The sequence below is a fragment of the Haliotis rubra genome, unplaced genomic scaffold (genome assembly GCF_003918875.1).
Source record: "Haliotis rubra isolate DU_JTF1 unplaced genomic scaffold, ASM391887v1 Scf158, whole genome shotgun sequence".
Lineage (NCBI taxonomy): Eukaryota > Metazoa > Mollusca > Gastropoda > Lepetellida > Haliotidae > Haliotis > Haliotis rubra.
The window spans coordinates 613,397-634,703 of record NW_025765536.1 but is presented as its reverse complement, the minus strand read 5'-3'; the positions used below and the strand labels follow the sequence as shown (position 1 = coordinate 634,703).

The window sequence follows — 21,307 nt, the reverse complement described above, 5'->3', positions numbered from 1 at the left end:
CAAGTGCCAAGTGTCGCGAACACCTGGTGTCACCCACTGTTTCATCACTTTTTGGGGGCTTTAAACCCCGATGAAACCTGTTGCGGAAGATACTGGGGACAGAATATTCTTAGGCGTGTGTATATAAATCATATCTACTTTACTGATATAGCTATTCTTGATATCGCTGTCCCAGACGCCGTTCTCCGGTGACAGTTATTGTGTTCGTATTATGCATCCATCAGTTTTGACTTTGACGGTGAGTGAATCGTCCGGATGTTGAGGTTCCATAATATAAACGAATCATGCGACATAACACGTGTTCCTCGTCCGTTATATATCGCGACATGGTCAGAAGGAGTTCAAGTTTTGCTACTGACCGAGATAACGATATTAAATATAGGTCATAACACTAACAATATATAATGGGCACATTAAAGGTAGAAAGACCAAACTTGGAAACAATAGTTTAATAATAAAGCAAATGTTTAGAAATTGTTATGTTTGAGTGAGTATATATTTACGGCGCTTTTAGCAATATTCCAGCAATATCATGGCTGGGGACACCGGAAATGGGCTTCACACATTGTACCCATGTAGGAAACGAACACGGATCTTCGGCGCGAAGGGCTAACGCTTTATCCACTTGGCTACCCCACCGCCCTAGAACTTGTTATGAATGTGTATGGTTTTACACTGCTTTTAGCAACATTCCTGCAATATTTCGGCGAGGGACATCAGGAATGGGCTTTACACAATGAATAATATACCATATCAACAAACAGTTAACGTAATTAGCCAAAGTAGCCCTTTCAGCGTGTGTACGTCAGATATTATGTTTCTACACCACCGTGCCAGTCTGGTTCAACCAAAGCGTTAAACGTCTGATACCTGCATCACTCCGGGCTTGCATCCCACACTGAGCTAGCACGACAAGATGTAACTGTGACTGAAACCAAAGTAACTCACTCAGCACTAAGAGGTCTTTTGTTTACTGGTCGAATATAGGCATCACGTATACATAAGCGTTTGGCTTATTATAACCTACATTAGTACATCGCTGTTATGAGCTGATGCAGCGTGACGCAAGAAAGGCAACGCGTGAACAGATGTAAGTTCGAAGACACCTGAAACAGCATTTCAAGCAGGATTATTTTCTCTAAATGTCTACTTACTGGTTTAATAATACACAACACATTGGGCTCAAGCGAGCAAAATATACAGAAACACCAAATAGCACCATCAACGCCTAATGTGAAGTATATACTCAGAAGCCCTGCATGAATTGTAGTGTCGGTGGCCGCCTCCGTGGTGTAGTGGTTAGAGCGTCCGCCCGGAGAGCGGAAGGTCGCGGGTTCGATCCCCGACCGCGTCATACCAAAAGACGTTAAAATATGGTACTTGTTGGTCCCTGCCTGGCACTCGGCATTAATGGGTACAACAAGGACTGGTCGGCTCGGAGTCAGTATAATGTGTCTGAGTGGGGTATTCAGCTTCCTGCGGCATGGTATCTCAGTGAGTAGTGTCGGTACACATACACATACAACGCATCGTCGTCAGCGAAATCGACGTTAAACCCAATTCACCCGTCGGTTTACGTATTCCGTAGTTTAAGCGAATGACAGTAAATGTACCGTTCCTCATCAGGTGTAGCAGCCATGATTGTTTAATTAGAAATACATGGGCATGTCAGTGACTCACACACATAAAATTAGTTATATAACTGTGAGGGGCGGTGGGGTAGCCTAATGGTTAAAATGTTCGCTCATCCCTCCTAAAACCCGGGTTCGATTCCCCACATGGGTACAATGTGTGAAGCCCATTTCTAGTGTCCCCCGCCGTGATATTGCTGGAATATTGCTAAAAGCAGCGTTAAACTAAAGTCATTGATAACTGCTTTTGACAGTGCAACTTTAATAACCACAGTCTATGGTCTGCTTGATATCACAGTGACTCATATCCTAGTTGTTCTGATGCTCTGATTGACATGTCTTAACCGTATCTACGACACAGCCTCCCGAAGGTATAAGTCGGTCTAAGAACCCGATCTCTTACATGGAATACTGACTTGTACAAACCATCGAGACAAGAATGTTGTTGAAAGTGATATGTCTGGTGGCAGCGATAGGGGTGATCGTCCCCACCCTAAGGGCGACCCCCCTTGACGACTACGTCAACAAGGCTGACCCTCACTACAACTACACGGTGTTGGAGTGGACGTACCGGGGCCCGGAGTTCACACTTTACCTCATCAACATGACGTCACAGCAATGGCTGACGGGTGAGAAACCATACCTGTATTTAAAGTTGCTTACATGATGTAACGATCCGTCAGAAGATGTTAGGACATTAGGATGTCGCGGCATTACTAATCCAGTGGTATAAACATCCGCAAACCGCTGAGCAGTTGCGCCCCTTGGGCGTGCCAGAATCTGCTGGTTTTGGTTTGAGTGCCATATTCACTCAGATTATCATTTTTGTATGGTTTGGTTCCTGTTCATGGGTTTAAACAAGTGCTGGACAAAGAGAGGGAAAAACTCTTACGAGTTCACTCTTGTGTCATGACGCTCATGTCTTCAGGTATAAGCGCCAATCCAGCTCTTGAAATAGTCGTAGCCTTATCAGTATAAAATGTTAGATACAGTATGATGTGAGAAGCTTAGCACAGTCTATGTCCAGACTGAACATCAAAATGGGGCAGGTTTAGGCGCACAGCTGTTCCAGATGCTGCAATTCGTCGTGCAGAGTTATCTCCCCGTGGGTTCGACTCCCCGACAAAGATGCAGTTACTGATCAAAGTGGTGAACATTTACGACGTGCGTCAGTTTCCTTCCACAGTGAACTAGCACTCCGTGATATGTATTAAACCTAACTCACCTAATGCCTTAACGTCTAATCATCGCGACTTGAAGCAAGAACAGCATCAACTTGATAACCTTACAATTGAGGTTTGAACGTGTGTCTGTCGACGCTCATTAGCTGATGAAGACAAGGGATCACGCGAAGAAATTCCTCGTTGCGGTTACCATACACTGTCATTCGTTCACGCCATGCGATCAGCTGTTCTGTCAAATCCGGTTCCGGGGCGAGCCGGTGTAAACGCCAGTCACAGTGCACAGCAGGATATACAACACAAGTCTACAGTCCTTGGAAGCTAATCATGAGATATTTTGGAATCCAATGCATACAGTGCTCTCTTAAATGTTTACTTCAAATATGAACATCTGATTTTTTCTGAAAGAGAGGCTGCAACAGGGATGTTTCTGCCTGGTGTCAACAGCAGAACTAGCTCAGAATTATACCTTGACGAAGAGATATGTCTTTAGATGGTTTTACAATAGGCAAGTACACACGACAGCAATGAGCGGAATTGTTGGCTCATGCCGACATAAATGAGGTGAGCGGAGTTCCAGCTCCATCTCAGGGCGTTTCCAACGAGCGGCGTTAATTCGGTCGTGGTCGTCCCCAACGAGCAGTGGGAAAGCTGGACTGACTGACAGTATAGATGTAAACATGTATATAGTAAAAGACAACACTGGCATTGTCTTGGACTTACTGACGTGATGGCAAACGCGGCCAAGGAGATGAATATAGTATGACCAGAAATTATTGAGAATTTTAGGAATATGTTTAATTGGATATCTAGTATAAACAACCTTGACCAGCTATCAAGTGCTTGGTTTCATTCAAGAGAGGCAACTCCGTTAATCCTTTTTCATTTGTGAAGAGTTATCCCCCTTTGTTTACTTGCTAGCAGACGGCACTTTAAGTGATCCTCAGTATAGACGATTCAGAGAAGAGGACGTTGATTTTAGAGTATTATAACAAGGACATCAGATCAGCTAAACTGATTTCAAGTAGAACAGGCATCCCTTTGTCCACTGTTTATCGTGTTTTGAAAAATATTGCAAATGGATATGGCATTGAGCACCAAGGAGGCGCAGGTGGGCCCAGAAAATTGACTGTCGGTGACAGGAGGCGGCTTGGTATTCTTGTTTCTAAAAACAAACGAAGGAGTTTAGAAAACTTAAGGCTGGATATGATTTATAGAGGAACTGTGGCTGTCTGTAAGGAGACAATTAGAACTGAGCTGCATGCAATGGCATCACCGATCATGAAACCTGAACAAACGGAGCGAAGGTTGAACTGGTGCTTACGGCATAGAAATTTTAACTGGCACAATGTGATTTTCTCAGATGAAAGTTCTGTGTGGCTGTTTCCTAATACACTGATATTCTGGACCAAACAAACTGAAAAACCTTTGTATCAGCGCCCTAAGTACAGTCCGAAATTTAACGTGTGGTGTGGCATATCTGTGTTACAGGCAACGCTCCTCTGTGTATTTGAGGTGAGGTGAAACTGGGTTTTACGTCATGCTTGTGAATATTTCGCTCATATGACGACGTGCATGCGTGTGTATGTGTATGTGCGGCTGCTTGTACTAGCCCAGACTTAAGCTGGTTTTATAGTGCTAGCCCACTGAGATACCTGTGTATTTGAAGGGAATATGAACAGTGAGCGGTACACAGATATTCTCGAGGGACATTTACTTCCATCTGCTCACGTGTTCTATGGAAATTTTGGATTTTCCAGCAGGACAACGACCCAAAACATCGTTCAAAGCATTCACAGGCCTGGTTTCGGACCCAAATTATGACATTATTAGATTGGCCAAGCTATAGCCCTGACCTAAATCCAATAGAAAATGTTTGGGGACTTATGAAGGAAAGTGTCAATAAGAAAAATCTGACAAATATTGATGAAATGAAAGAAGAGGTGGTCCGATATTGGGACAGCATGGACCACGACTTTCTAACTTCTTTGATCAGTAGTATGCCCCGCCGCATTGAAGCCTGCATTGCTGCCTATGGTGACTTGACAAAATACCAACTGTTCACCTGTCTTTGAATCTGGAGTTATGTTCTGCTAATATTCACATTTAATACGTTAGTAATGAGTGAAAAAAATATAAAAAATTACAATCTTTAAATTCTCAATAATTTCTGGTTGTACTGTATATGTCATGCACTAAGGCTGTGCAATATAACCGGTTTACCGGTATTTACCGGTTCAGTCATCAAAACGATACGTATTGCCATACGCTGATTGAAAACCGGTATTTTGACATGCGTTAGGAAAACTTTGTAACACACGGAAATCTTCGGATATATCCGTTTTCCACACCGGAAGTCATGCGATTGTTGTAAAATGGTGATACCCAACAACGAACAAATACTAGGACAAAGGTTTAAGCATGGCAGCATTTGGGTTGAAAAAGTTCACGGTTTTTATTTTGTCATGATTAAAAGTTGTTATTAAAGCTTAATCAAGCATTGTGAATGTGTTGTGTATTTGCTTTATTATAAAGCAATAACGCGATTATGAGTCATTTTTTGTTAAAAGAGACTTTATGCAATATATTGCAATACATATCGCAATATATGATTTCGCATCGCAATATATCGCAATATGAAAATTAACTGCAATACCCACCCCTATCATGCACAGTAATAAAGTGACAGACTGGTACCGGTTGGCTGACAAGTCAATGTATAGCGCTGGAAGTGATGATTAATCATGGAGATTGGCGTCATATAGATAATTGCAATTAAGTGATGCATGTCTTTGCTACATAGTGTTTGACCTTTGCAAGCATTTGTACTATGGTTGTCCAGAATCAGTCACTGTGACTCTTCTATAATGGCTACCGGTTACCCTACAATACAGCTATGGCTTCCTGCTTAAGCTGCCACACCGTCTGCAACTATAGGAATCCTTCCCTATTACTACGACATCTTCAACCACAAGCACTACTTCATCATGTCAGGATTGTGGTCGTGTGGGCTATATCGTTGAGTAGAGTTATTTCCTTGATATGACACTCTCCGACAAGTGATAGTCTGGCTGTATATGGGTGTTATCGGAGCCATACCAGGATCGATGTATATATCGACCGTCAAGTGTTAACTGTCCTATAGTTGGACTACTTCACATATGGCGGACCGCCAAAACACCATTGTATGATAGTCCACAAAATGGGCTAGGTTACTCCCTACACCAAGAAGCTCCGTTTTCAACGCTGATCACCGATGAATTTTCTGAAACTGTAAAGAATCTAAAACATCACGCAATATCACGAACATATGCACTGTTCTGTTTTCCCGCAAACCTACAGCTAGTAAAGTTAACTGTTAAAGTAAACGAGTTATAATAGACTTATATGGACTGGGCCTTGCTATTGCGACAAGACTCAAATGACAGGATATACCAAGGATATGTACAAGCCATGCTTGTAGTAATAGAGGGTCGTGTGGTCCCTATTGTGTAGATCGATAATCATGATGTCAGTCACAAGATATTCTTGTGTAGACTCGATTATTCACAGACTGCTGGAATATTGCCGTGTGCGGCTTTAAACAACACACAGATAACAAAACAAAAAAGGTTGTGAGTGTTATCGTGAGAGTGCGATTGATAGTAAGTGTACAGGCCGAGTGTAAATGTAAGTGTGGATGTGAGTGTAAATGTAAGTGTGGATGTGAGTGTAAATGTAAGTGTGGATGTGAGTGTAAATGTAAGTGTACAGGCCGAGTGTAAATGTAAGTGTGCAGGCCGAGTATAAATGTAAGTGTGGATGTGAGTGTAAATGTAAGTGTGCAGGCCGAGTGTAAATGTAAGTGTGGATGTGAGTGTAAATGTAAGTGTGCAGGCCGAGTGTAAATGTAAGTGTGGATGTGAGTGTAAATGTAAGTGTGCAGGCCGAGTGTAAATGCAAGTGTGGATGTGAGTGTGGGGTAAGTGCTGGTGTAACTCTAGACAGGAGAGTGAGTGAGATTGAGAAAGAAAGTACAACTACGAGCAGAGTGTAAATGTAAGTGTGGGTGTGAGGGTAAGTGTTGCATTTAAAGATTAGGTGTAACTCTAGACAGGCATTAGACTGTGAGTGAGATTGAGAGTGAAAGTACAAGTATGTGCCGAGTGTAAATGTAAGTGTGGACTGGGGTAAGTGTGGAGTGTGGGAGTGCTGGTGTAACTCTAGACAAGTGTGAGTGAGATTGAGGAAAGTACAAGTATGTGACGTTGTGGGTGTGGGTGAGGGTTGCATTTAAAGATTAAGTGTAACTCTAGACAGGCATTAGACTGTGAGTGAGATTGAGAGTGAAAGTACAAGTATGTGCCGAGTGTAAATGTAAGTGTGGATGTGAGTGTGGGGTAAGTGTGGATGTGAGTGTGGGGTAAGTGCTGGTGTAACTCTAGACAGGAGAGTGAGTGAGATTGAGAGTGAAAGTACAAGTATGTGACGAGTGTAAATGTAAGTGTGGGTGTAAGTGTGGATGTGAGTGTGGGGTAAGTGTGGATGTGAGTGTGAGGGTAAGTGCTGGTGTAACTCTAGACAGGAGAGTGAGTGAGATTGAGAGTGAAAGTACAAGTATGTGACGAGTGTAAATGTAAGTGTGGGTGTGAGTGTGAGGGTAAGTGTTGCAATTAAATATTAAGTGTAACTCTAGACAGGCATTAGACTGTGAGTGAGATTGAGAGTGAAAGTACAACTATGTGCCGTGTGTTTATTTAAGTGTGGACGTGAGCTTGGGGGTAAGCGCAAGTGTAGCTCAAGACAGGAGCGAGAGTGTGAGTGAGATTGAGAGTGAAAGTACAACTAGGAACCGAGTGTAAATGTAAGTGTGGACGTGAGCTCGAGTAAAAGGTGACTCCTCATCTGTCATACAGACCCTGAAACAAATATACCCAATGCAGCCCATGCAAGTCTAGAATGTGTGGCAAGTCTAGATTACCAGTTTCTGAAAATGAAGAAAGTCTCGGGGCTCCTTTTATTATGTTTTATGAACATGACCGTTTTTTTCTGTTAAACGTGTTCATTTCAGTGATTAGATGTTAGGCGACTCCCTTCTCCCACAGCAATCAATGGATAGCAGCATATATATTCACAATGGAAGTTTTATTTATCCTATCTATATTCAGCGCCGACACGTCTCAAACAACCCGATTGTTTTGTCTCCCACAGGAGCACACAATGTGACAAATGCACTTAATCTGATGTTGCGAAAGAAAGAAAGGTTAGTACAGCTATCCATCCGTCTCCCGTCACAGACTGTTACTTCTAACACATACATATGAACTCATAAAATCCAGGAAGCCGGAAGATACATTTTCCAAGAATGTTCAGTCAAGATGGAATCAGGTCCCCAAAATATACATCAATACCTAAACCTACAAACTTCCTCCTAAAACCATTCCCCTGAACAACGCCTTCCTATCTGTGTTTGGAGGTATCCTGATATACATCTGTATGACGGGAGTTAACGAATGCGTTGAATAACCCGCCGTCTTCAGCGACAGCATATACATCTGATACCCGCCTGAGTGTGGTAGTCACGTCGTTATTGTTCGATGAGCAGATTACAGCGTTAATAAAACGTCGTGGATCCTGTATGGGGCATGGAGCATGCATCGTCTGTACGCCGTGGTGAAGAATTGGTCGTAAAAAACAGCTACAAGGTTGATGGATGAGGCGATCGAAGAAATTATTACCCTTATGTAAGCATCAAGGTTGTCTTGAGAGTCCGGCTTTATCTGGGATGTTGTTTTTCGATTGATGGATATCGCCCAAAGACGTAACGCGTGTGAAGATGGGATCTTTCATAGGTTCCAACACGCAGTATTATCTCTGAAATCAATGGCCTGAATACAAAGGCTACCATGATAAGTAAGATTAAGTGATGCTCTTTATCTATATATTCACACCCGCCGTGATATTGCTTGAATATTGATAAAGGCGGTGTAAAACCAAAATCACTCACTCACTCTATATATTCAGTCAACATGACATTAATCAAAAAGTACAATATGTGAAAATGGGTTTACAGATATAAAAGCACCTCAAGAAGTACTTAATCAAGTTACAGTAGAACACTAAGCGTAATTGGCCGACCGTTACACGATCACAGGTTTGTGATGTACATGTATTGTTGTTGTTTGGTAGTACGTGACCGTGTCTGTGTATGTACACAATCGTAATAAAAATGTCGTGAACCTACATCAGGTTTGCGTTTATGCTTTAAGTCATGCATCACGAGGATTCCATGGTGACTAAAATGGTGATGATGTGTTTGGTAAAAGAGTGACGTAGATGATGGTTCTGTTGATGATGAGGAACGTTTGTGACTATGATTCTGACTATGATTGTGGAAATGTTTTTGGACGCCGTAGTAATGATGGAGCTAGCAATGCTGATGGGTGATAGTGAGTTGATGTTGGTGCTGTTTGATACGGCGACAGTTTAATGATAATTATTGATGGTGAATTTGGCGATGATGTTGAATGATAGAGATGTGATCTCTTTTATAATTATGTTAGTTGATATTGACCGGTGTTCGCCACCGACAATCTGGATCATGGCGTTTGCGGCAAGTGAGTGAATGAGCGAGTGAGTTGGGTGTAACTGACTTTGTTCGAGTAATCATGCCATGACACTCCAGCTTAAAGTCTGAGGAAAGCCCAAAGTGTTGCAGGTCAAAGACGTTTACTACTTTGAAGAAGCCACGAGCACAGTACGTTGCTGACAAACAAAACCATAATCAGAGCTAAGGGACCGTTCATAATTTATGGCTAGGGGGGTTGATGATGATTTTTATGGAGAAGCATGTTCAAAGTAAGTGACCCCCCTGCATGTCATGTACAAAGTCGATGACACCCCCCTTCCCCTTTCCTTATTTTTAAAGCATAATTTTTAAATATTTTTATGTACAAAATTGCTGACCCCCCTAGAAACATGTGTACATGTGTACAAAATTGATGACCCCCTACCTCCCCAGATCAAAATGGGTGACCCGCCTTAAAATCATCATTTCCTCTCTCTTTCTCCTCTCCCTCTCCCTCTCTCTCTCTCTCTCTGTCGTTAAGTTTCCGGACAGGACAGTTTCGAAAAGGCCTATAGGATTTGATTTATTCCATATTTACCTCCCTAGTACAGTTATGAAGCCCATTTTGATACCGCGTTGTTGCTGTTTCTTATTTGATCCACTGTATTGCCATCTTGTCTTTGTGTTTAAATATAAGTTATTGAATATTTATCGATAATCATATACAATTGTACTGATTTCACAATGTAGTTCTGATTTCAGGTTAAAGTTTTGCGTTTCAAATTTGAAATTAATTCGAAGCACAGTCCCGCTTATAACGACAAATGTGACGCAGCTGGTTCCTAAACATGTTCTCGTTTAGTGGTCCAAGCTGGAACAACAGTGTCAAACATAGACTAACGCTTAGTTTCTGAATATATATAATTTTGATAGTAACAAACAAGCCCATTTATATTGAAAAGGAGTCCTAGGGAGACCAGAGATTCAGAACCTGAGGAAATCTAGACTTGCTTTATTTAGGGGTTTAGCACTGCAGAGAGGGCTAGGCAGTAGGGAAAATAATGTGGTTCAGGGACTGTGAGACAGACTATGTCAAACACTTCACCTAATGTCTAACATGCATTCTGCTGACCATTCAGAGGCTGAGGTGGAGCACCCTATCTGGTGGCACTACATGATCGTGGCGGTGCCAGATAATCTGACCCGACCTGACGCTGGCTGTCTGTATATCTCGTACGGCAGCAACGGTTACGGCAGGTGAGAGCAGTACCCACTGTATATTGGTTTAACTTTATATAACGCACAGATATATGCAGAAAATATGTATCAACAATAACGATGCCAATATAAGCATCTTAGATTTTCTACACATGGATGTATAATTTTTCACACTAATTAGAGAGTTAGTTAAATAAAGTATTGGAGTCAGAGAAATATCACAAATTAGCAAAATCATGTGTAACGATGCACAATACCTGTGGGATGTTGCGTATAAGGTGGAACTAAATATTTTGAAAATGATATGGTCTAACCCCACCATCCGTGGTATTGCAGCTGTATCACATGATTGAATTCGGACCTAACAAACGAGTAGTGGACAACAAGAGCTCTCCGGTAGATAAGTATCTTCTACCGGCCATCGACACACGTTTACTTCCCCCAGCCCCTAATGGCCCCTGTGTGGGTTCAGAACGAACGTTATCATGCATATCTCAACTAAAGCTGGCGATCGATTGATTCTCTGATATTTCATCATTATATCCGCCATATACTAGTAGCTGGAATATTGCTGAGTGTGGCGTAAAACAAAACTCACTCTTCATTATATTGTAATATATTTTATTTTCGTACGAACTGGCGCTTCTGTCCTCTAAATAAGAATTGTCATACTTTTCGTGACATATAGAATCTACTTCTGATTGCATCGGGATATTTCAGGTTTATATACTTCATTGACTTAAATTTTTGGGGACTGGGTTGTAGTTGCAAGAGCGTTCACACATCACGTCGACAACCCAGGTCGATTCCCTTCATGGGTACTACGTGTGAAGCGAATTTCTGGCTCGGGTCTCTCGCCTTGATATTGCTGAAATATTGCTTATACTCACTCACTCTAATTATGGCAGGGTCCTAGCTGATGAGATTCTAATCTGACAAATTGTTTCAGTTAATATGTTTGACTATTTCTTCTGTTTCCAGTTTCACTCCCGACGTGGGGGACGAGTTTATCAGCTTCATTACCCTGATGGCGGTCAGTACGGGAACCATATGCGCCAATCTCAGACAAGTCCCTAACCAGCCGGTTATATTCAAGGTACATCACATGCCCGTCACAATGACTATATGCGCTACATCTGGCAGCCTGTTAAACATGTTAAACACACCCAGATTCCGGTATTATCAATCAGTTGACGTCCTTGCAGATCATGCATGATATTACTGAGGTTGGTTCTATTTTTCTCGCAAAGTACCCCATAAAACGTGTCCCTACGACGAAGCATTCAGTTTAAGTTGCTTAAGAGATGTAACTGGGAAAGAGTGATTTTACGGACAAGTTGACTGTAGAAAAAGCGCGCAAAATCGAAACGCCAGTTGAATCTTAAACAGCTGTTGATGAAATGTACCATTTGAAAAGGCGCTTATATAGCCAGTTGAATTAACTAGTTTTTACTGTGTCGGTGCGGTAGTGCCCATGTTCAACAAATCTCACCGCCGGAGGGACATCTGTGCAAATTATTCCGTGAATGTTTCCCAGCTGATAATGGGCACAGTAGCACCCCCTACTCTAATTAATGTGTAAAATTTGACTGTGTATGTAATCAGCTGGATCTTTTTACATTTGCAGGTTTACCTTACCTGGTCTTCAGTTATATAAGACATTTTTTTAATCCGCGATCAAGTGACGAAGACACTCTTCGTCTGAATTATCCGACACGTTCAAACATTACCACTTTGAGTATTTTACGAACGTTTCTATTTGTCCGGATGGCCAGTTTACGCTAACGTTGTTTATGACAAATCAAATAATCAAACCGTGTCACTATCAACTATGGGACAAATCGATCCTGAAAACCAAATAAACAGTGACATATAAGGAATGAACGCTCTTATGCAATGCATCATTACAATTCAAAGCGCTTGAACCACTATTCAAGTTGTAGTGCACATCATGGACTCTTCGGTATAAAAGTTGTGTAAAACGTCTATGGGCACTTGAACTGAAAATTCTTGCATTCTAAATTTTGTCTACAGTTGTCTGTGACACTTCAGTCTTGGTACAGATGTTTCACTGGATCAGTGAGTACGTTCGGAACCCTGCCTGACCTGCACCTCACCTGCTACAGCTGACTTCAGTTAGCATAACATTTTTGTTGTTGAATGTGTCTGCGTTAATTTAACATTCTAAACAACAGTTTTTGCCATAGTAATTTTTCAAAATTTAAATTTGAATTCACAGTATCATTTTGGGTCTAACAGTATTTATGAAAAAGTATGGGACTTCTTAGCAACAGAATACATGCCTTTCTGGTCTTTCCAAAACAGCTCGGGGCGGTGGGGTAGTCTAGTGGTTAAAGCGTTGGCTCGTCGCGCCGAAGACCCGGGTTCGAATCCCCACATGGGTACAATGAGTGAAGCCCATTTCTGGTGTCCACCGCCGTGATATTGCTAAAACTTAGCAACTTAACATATTTGGTCTACTTCCCGGTAAAGTGTTAGCTGTTCAGTTTTAGCATTATAAAACGCTGGAATGCGTGCCATTTGTCAGAAGCTTTGGTGCCAACACATCACTTTGTTACAAAAATAAGAGAGGAGATCATGCTCATTGTCAGTGGAGATACCGTATTTATACCAAATTCAGTTACTGTATGTAAAGGGTGTAATCGCATAGTAATCAAACAAGGTGTAGGTGTTTTAAAGGGAATGAATTGAAAGCAGGATTGTTCACATTGATTTAAACATTCCTACGTTGATGACATACATTGTTTTGTTGTACATTTAATTTGCCGTTTTAATGAAGACGTGATTTTGTATTGCTGCCATGTTAATGCTTCGTATCAACGTTTTTTTTCAATGATTGTTGTGTTCTAGAACGACCCTAGCCGGATGAGTCGCTCCGAGGACGCCGTGATAGCGTGGACGTGGAAGGTGTTTGTGGAGGACCACCCCGACAGACCCGAGTGGCTGCTTCGGTTGCCAATGACGAAGGTACGCACTGCAACCTCGTTAATCCGGACAGTTCGACTTCATCAAAGCAGCGGGTAAACATTCAGTGAAGAGTATTTGGGTTTAATGCCGATTTGAGCACCACGCGTCTACTTAATGCTGGATAAAAGCCTAAGATGATACTTGTGGTGAACCCAACGAGCTAATGTACTGTATTTCTAAGCTACGGTTCATGATATGGACAGCTATTGTTCTAAGATCTGAACCCACGATCAGCGGATCCTGGAACTACAAGGGGATGCGACTCTGCATGACTGCACAATGACTTTAGTCTAAGTGACTACAATATGAATCAATACCCATTAGTGAGATCATTTGAGTATTAGACATCAAGACTTCACCATAAGGTTAACGTATCCTGCCCCAGTTTTGCGCTCGTCACAAGCACAAGATACGTTTGTATTCATTACGACATGCTACGTTTCGTGACCGTGTAGGTTAGAGCGTCCGCCCGGAGAGCGGAAGGTCGCGGGTTCGATCCCCGACCGCGTCATACCAAAAGACGTTAAAATATGGTACTTGTTGGTCCCTGCCTGGCGCTCGGCATTAATGGGTACAACAAGGACTGGTCGGCTCGGAGTCAGTATAATGTGTCTGAGTGGGGTATTCATGCTTCACTGCGGCATGGTATCTCAGTGGGCTAGCACTATAAAACCAGCTTCAGTCCGGGCTAGTACAAGCAGCCACACATACACACACACGCATGCACGTCGTCATATGAGCGAAATATTCTCAAGCACGACGTTAAACCCAATTTCACCTCACCTCGTGTCCGTGTACCGATACTTATGTCTTCTCTGTTTGATGTAGTCAGCTGTGCGGGCTATGGACACAATGACGGACTTCGGTAAAAAGGTCAACCCCCAGTCTAACATTCACAGGTTTATGGTGTGCGGGGAATCCAAGGTAGGTTATTTATGCCTCAGTAATTGTAAACAGTAAGGAATCTTAAATTCTCAAAAACATATAGAGTATTCCCGCTTCCTTGTATATTTTGTATACCAGAGAAGTCTTTACAGACCGATTGGTCCATCTAGGCTGGTTGTATGAAGGATATAACGTGTGATGTCGTTACAGCGAGGCTGGACGACGTGGACAACGGCAGCGGTAGACAGCAGAGTAGTCGCCATAGCTCCCATCGTCATGGATTTACTCAATGTACAAAAGGTGAGTATCTGAGAATTTCCATTTCTAACAGTTTAAGACTTATTACTGTTAGTGACTGTAGAATTGTCTTAAAATAAGACAAATATTGAAGTCCAACGCATGGTCGATCGCCATAGCTATAATACGGTCGTGTAATCTCAGAGAAGGTGGGTTAACCTAGTGAGTAACGTCGGTGCCTCATCCTGCACGGGATCCCCGTTCAAGCCTGCATGTTAGCGTTCCTGCAAGTTTGGTTTACTTTGTATTGACACAGTTATAGGCACACATCCATACCAATAAGACCCGTGTCTCCACAGATTTCACCCTTCTACAAAGCGATCTCAGCTCTTCTACTATCGTAAGCCATGGTTCAAGTTACGATCGTCTTAACACAAAGATTGCTCGGTTCAGACTTTCTTTGTGGAACGGGCCCAGTCCTCTTACAAGTGTTCTTACTCTCGCCTTACCCTCAGATTGGTACCCGCACTTTTTAAACTGGTCCTAGGACTCATCAAAATAAACATCGTACTCATGGTCAGTCTCAAAGACCCCTGTCGTGCCTTGCTTTAAATTTGTAAACCGCTACGTTTATATGTATTTATAAACAGCACTTCAGTGCTGCAAAAATAGAAATCTCCTGACTAGTGGCACTGGTCAGTTGCTCTATCAGTCCTGTATTTCCCCTCTATTTACAAAGAGACATCTCACTTTGCTCCTGACAGAATCTTCACCATCACTACCGGTCACTAGGAGGGTGGACGTTTGCATTCAGCGACTACTACAGCCTCAACTTCACCAGTCAGCTTGACAACCCCAACACTAAACGCATGGGCGACATCGTCGACCCTTATTGTGAGATATAGAACATTTACTTCTCTATCAGTTCAGCTAGTTTAATCCCTCTTTACCAATATCTCTGGGGAAAGGATTTGACTGATACGATGTCAAAATGGTAAGTGCACTCTTAGCTCACCAAAGGAAAAAACATCATATGAGATAGTGAGTTTCGAACCAGATTATCAACATGTCCACCAAAGCGTCCCTCTTGGAAACTGTAAAGGACCCAAAACTATACTTGGCTAAATGGGTTGACTGCAGCGCGGATAAACAATCACGGGCTTACACGATCCGGATTAATTACGTTAATAGCAGACATATCCAAGAGGAGTTGCGTTTAACGTCACTTTGAACGGTTTTTGAACCGTGTCTGCTTAATGTGGGAGGAAAGCCCGAAGTAATGCTGGTTTCAGATGTTTACGCCCTTGGTGAAACTCACAAGCACCGTCCACAGGTAGAGTGGTGTCAAACGTAGAAAACTATTAACGCGAGATATATAAAACATTAAATGTCCATAAAATACGTAGATAATAATCCATAAACAGACTTACTTAATATTATTGTGATATCACATATAACGGTCAGTATTGCATATTTCGTTTTATTGTTTTTGTTACGTAAACAGGAATACAAACAGATCATTTCGTCGTTTTCATGTGTAGTCACAAAATCTAGTGCGCACGTACAAAGTAATGATATACAAAATGTGAATAATTACCGTTTTTTAACAAATATTGGGGTAAACAGAGTAGAAGAGTCTTTGTTCTTTGGAATCTAAATAGTAGTAAATAATGTATTTCCGAACATATCCAACTAAGTTTAGCTAGTTCTAACCTTTAAAAACGAAAATGATGCATATTTGTCTATCGTTTGTATGGTACATGTACTTCGATAGCAAGTCCGTATTCCATCAAAGTTCTGTCATCTGAAAATAGATATCCGGTATTGCCAAGTGCCATTATCATTATAGGTTGGAGTACCTGGAAGCATTAGACAAGCATTTTTAGCGCAAATGGAGAAGATGACAGTGCTATCCTTGACCATACCCTCTTGACAGTTGGAAGAAATCTGAAGCACACCCATTCATTGGAGCACTTTAACTAATTCGAGAGTAAAACGTTTTTAATCCAGTTTTACAATGGTTCTCTGAAGTTAAAATTGTCTAGCCTTCCTTGTATGAGCTTGCAATCAACAGAATTAGAGGCTTTCTCCAAGTCAATTATCAGTAATACTCCTGGAATGCCCATGTACTCTGTACATTCCGTTGTGTCACGAATGAACCCAGTACATACACCGATGTCTTTTACCGTGTCTATTTGCGATAACACTCTTTTGATCTTCACTAATAACTGTAGGCAGCATCGTTTTCATTCTGTTTGCGAAGGTCAAATTAAATACAGAACATTAGTAGGGAGTTTGGTCTCCAGTCTTTTGGAAATTGCGTAGGCTTAATCTTTTATGGAAATATACATGTATTTAAATAGACCTTGTTTTTGACTGGTGGAAATCTCACCCTTAACAAACCTTGATTTAGGAATTGGTGAAGTATTGATTTACAATTTTAAAACCTAAAGACATTTGTAAGACTCAACAGTGAAACCGAAAGACCCTGGACATCCTCTCTTCCCCCACCACTTACATACCACGTTTCTGTTTTTCATTAAGTGGTGGTGGTGTTTGAAATGTATTCTTCAGATTAACGTATTTCCCTGGTAATGTAGGATACAGTTATTCAGCTGTTGCTGTGTTTTATACTCTCCAAAGATGATAGGGTATATTTGAAAATACTAAATGTTCACAGAAATATGAAAGGTATGAAGAGGTGGTAATGGGCGGATACGAAAAGGACCATGCAGGTATAACATAAAGTGTATTGTGAAGGTCCAAACAGCCAAGAAAGACAACTAGGCGGGGGTAAAAGGCGGAGGTGAAAAAAATGAAGGTTATGTTCCTTCGATTGGTCAAACATTTCTTTACAGGCCCTGGCATGGTCCAATCAAATCCCCACAGACAAGTTTCCACTCCTCGTGTAGCGCCTAGCCCAGTGCGGCTAACGCTAGGGAGTAGCGTTAGCCGTATGTGTACGTGTCTCACGATCGTGTCTCTACGTGCTCATAAGCGTCATGACTCACTGACCGTATAGTTTTATTTCAGCATACATAGACCGACTGACAATGCCCAAGTACATCGTTACCACGGGAGGAGACGAATTCTTCCTTCCTGACGATGCTAAGTTCTACCTCAACGATCTGAAGGGAGAGACATACCTCAGGTACACAAATGATTCTGGAACACCTCATAATTCTTGGCACCTTCCTTTAATCATTCAATAGTGAGCGAGTATTGTCTTACGGCACTTCGACCAATATTCCAACAAGCATGTCGATGACAACCAGAAATGGGCTAAACACACTTTAACAATGTAGGGGCCTTTCGGAGTAAAATGCAAACGCTCTAATCTGTTGGCTACATCCCTATCCCAAATACGTCAATCTATGTTGAGCGGTTTCAGATTACTGAAATAGTATTCACGTTAGTCTGAAGAGGACGCTATCAGGATCGTGGGTCAGGATCGCTTACTTGGTTGATGGATGTCATCGTATCAAGTTTGCTTTGATCAATGACCAAGAATGTCTATCACTGGATTGTCTGGCCGAAACTCGATTATTTACAGAACGCCCTCATATGGCTGGAATATTGCTGAGTGGGGCCTTATACAACTGACAAACAATTCATGGGTTTTGCTTCTTGGCTGGAAGTGGCCGTCATGACCGAAAACTCATAAAAATGTAAACGACTGCCTGTTTAATCAACCTGTTTAACATGTTTTGTTGTATCCCCACTGAAGGAGAATTCCCAACGCCGAACATAGTCTAACGTTCCACCGTATCTCGCTCTTCCTCGGCATACAGAGCTTTTTCCTCAGCGTGCTCGAGGTGAGGAACCCACTGACAAGAAAACTGGTCGGTAACTTTATCTGGTATTTACTGTTACTTTGACCAAGACTTTCAGTCACGAATGCAGTGTCTCATTAAGACGTCTTTGAAGCGTTCCTTTTAAACATTATTACATATACTTTATAGCACATACTTTCTCCAATTGCGTAGATTGATGCTCATGCTGTTGACCACTGGGTTGTCTGGTCCAGTTATGGGAATTTGAAGAGATGTGTATATATTTATACTTAAATACTCTCACGTAAATGTTTCAGGGTACACCACGGCCTAAGTTACGCTGGGAGAAAAACTATGTAAGTTGACGATAATGGCCATGTAACTCTCACAGACATGTACAAGACGTATGTGTCATTTGAAACCATTTCCTGCAATTTGAACAAATTACAAAATGTAAATATAGAACTATGTCATCTATCATGCTTGTATTTGTTTAGACCGCCGATGGAGGAATCCTGACTTTTCACACCAATGTAAAGCCCTTAACTATTGGTGTGCAGCATACGCGCACGATCGGAGCTCACAGGTAGGTGTCCAGCACATCCACACTATCGGAACTCACAGGTAGGTGTCCAGCACATCCACACTATCGGAACTCACGGGTAGGTGTCCAGCACATCCACACTATCGGAACTCACGGGTAGGTGTCCAGCACATCCACTTGGTACATTTTGTAATTAGAATGTAATGTATGTGTGTTGTCAGCGCTAAAAACAACCGGCGTTTCTGTCGTTATAAGAACACCTATTATTTTAAACCTCTTGGGTTGAAAAACTAAAAATGTCCTGCAATTCATCTGCGACCACAAGACAACAGCATGACAATGTACATATTTTTCCGTTCACTTGATACATTTTAATGTTCAGTTCATTAATCGTCAGTCATTGTGAGCGTAACCGTGTTTTCGTTCCCTGCAGACGCGACTTCCGGTTGGCTACCGCGGACCCAAATAACCCGGATGGATTCCTCCCTCAGCTTGTCGTGTGGATCAAGGATGATGTGGAATTCATGGTACGTTGCCTTGGCTACCTGTATAAATTCCCTGGCATAATGGGCATAACGAAGAATACGAAGAGACCAACACATTTACGGGCTGATAATAAAAGGCATCACACACTGTTTTACAACAAACATGTCCAGTATAGATGCAATACAAAAGTCGACGTATTTAGGTGTTTAAAGTAGTGAAATGGCTTTAGTTGAAACAAACATCCTCAAGAAATTTTATGCAACTGTTGCAGGGTGAGTGGGTGTATCGGGCTACATTCAAGAATCCCCCTGAAGGTTGGCTGGCCTTTTATATGGAAGTAAGTCATAATACTACTTGGGTGAAAGAGATTTATCTGTGCCGTTTGATCACTATTTTGTATATATCACAGCATGTCAGCTCAGTGTTTGAGCCATATCTAAAGTGACTTGCAGTTAATACGATTAAAAACAAACGAGGGCCACACTCTTTTTGTGAATGACCAGGCCTGTTGTGACGTCAATCTAGCATTCGTTCCTAGGCACAGAGAACCAGAGTAAAGACAACTCTGCAGAGATCATTCATTGTCATTGCAGCCCTAAATTATCAACGAACCGTTATTGGTTCAGACCATACTGTTTGATTGGTACACAACATATTACCTATTTGACATAGCAGTATTACCTTGGCCAAGACGCACGATGTGTATGACAGATGTCATTCCAGTTTTTGTTTATCATTGACAGGCCACATTCCCAGGGCCGGGTGTGACAAACTTTGAGTTCTGTTCCGAGACGATGATCATCCCTAATACCTACCCCTTCCCAGAATGCCACGGGGCGGACTGTTTGGGGTCACTGGTCTAACTGTGCATTTCCTCAACAGCATTGATTCACATAAGAAGAAAATAAAACATATTTTATAACAGCGTTCAAATTCTCCTTTACTCCTTAGAAAGATTTCATATATCTAACTCTTTTGAGACACATGTTTTCATTCCATAAAAAGTACAAAGCAGTCGTGTCCTAGTTACAAAAGAAATAGGCTAAATTTCCTCTTTGCTATTGCCGTTTTGGCATAGTAAATAGGGGAATAAATAACATATCAACTGAAAATTAGACACTGGAAATTAGTTCAGGTACATAATGGACAAATATGAACTGATTTCTCGCCTGAAGTACTTAGACTGGCTTCTCAGTGTAGCGTTCTATTACCATTCACCCACTAATCATCAACATCTGTATCAAAGTTAGTGTTTCTAACCTTAATATTCTGAGTATTATTCTCATACCTCGAAATCAGTGGAGTGTTGTCGATATATATTGGATGGTCTATATATTTACTTCAACCCCAGATAACACAATGGATGGAACTTACTTCTTAACGTCTTTCCATTTCGATCCACCGCCCTTCCGGTCTCCTGACCTGATTATTGTTAAAGGTTATTATTATTAGGGTTATTGTTAAACTAACACTTAGTCAGATTAGAAAATTAGATTTCATCGATAAAGTGAACACAGATTTCTTTTGAATTCACTTGATTTAAAGAGGAACTGAACGATATATGTTGTATAGTGAAAAAGGAAGATAACCAGTCTCGTGTTATCCATCACAGACTGATATTATTCTGGTCCAAACATAATATGCAAGCCCACTAAATTATCTTCTGTATTGCAAGGGACAGTTTTCCAGTGATATTAATATATAAATGGACTGAACATATACAGAACTCACTTTATAATGTTGCCTTAAATTCATGGAATGATAAGACTTTTCTTGGCATGAAGTGTACTTTCAAGTGAGCCACCTCTGATCTGTGA

The 21,307-nt window shown here is 41.6% G+C and overlaps 1 protein-coding gene and 1 long non-coding RNA gene across 2 annotated transcripts in view; one reads left to right on the top strand and one right to left on the bottom strand.

Annotated features, from left to right (window-relative positions):
* LOC124271158 overlaps positions 1 to 21,307 on the bottom strand; it is a 48,290-nt gene that overhangs the window by 22,434 nt on the left and 4,549 nt on the right. The window lies entirely within an intron of this gene.
* On the top strand, positions 1,943 to 20,417 carry LOC124271157 (autocrine proliferation repressor protein A-like). The gene is made up of 14 exons (XM_046706228.1): positions 1,943 to 2,260; positions 10,499 to 10,616; positions 11,559 to 11,673; positions 13,449 to 13,565; positions 14,394 to 14,489; positions 14,661 to 14,750; positions 15,452 to 15,581; positions 17,721 to 17,838; positions 18,415 to 18,502; positions 18,778 to 18,816; positions 18,958 to 19,046; positions 19,438 to 19,531; positions 19,762 to 19,827; positions 20,234 to 20,417. Exons 1-14 carry the CDS (start codon positions 2,071 to 2,073, stop codon positions 20,351 to 20,353), a joined length of 1,470 nt encoding a protein of 489 aa, XP_046562184.1. The 5' UTR covers positions 1,943 to 2,070; the 3' UTR covers positions 20,354 to 20,417.

Bases quoted from the DNA above. Each gene is read 5' to 3' on its own strand.
- LOC124271157 (XM_046706228.1), top strand. From the start codon at position 2,071: ATGTTGTTGAAAGTGATATGTCTGGTGGCAGCGATAGGGGTGATCGTC. The intron at 10,617-11,558 runs GTGAGAGCAGTA...TTCTGTTTCCAG, and splicing joins GGCAGCAACGGTTACGGCAG to TTTCACTCCCGACGTGGGGG. The intron at 17,839-18,414 runs GTACACAAATGA...TCCCCACTGAAG, and splicing joins AAGGGAGAGACATACCTCAG to GAGAATTCCCAACGCCGAAC.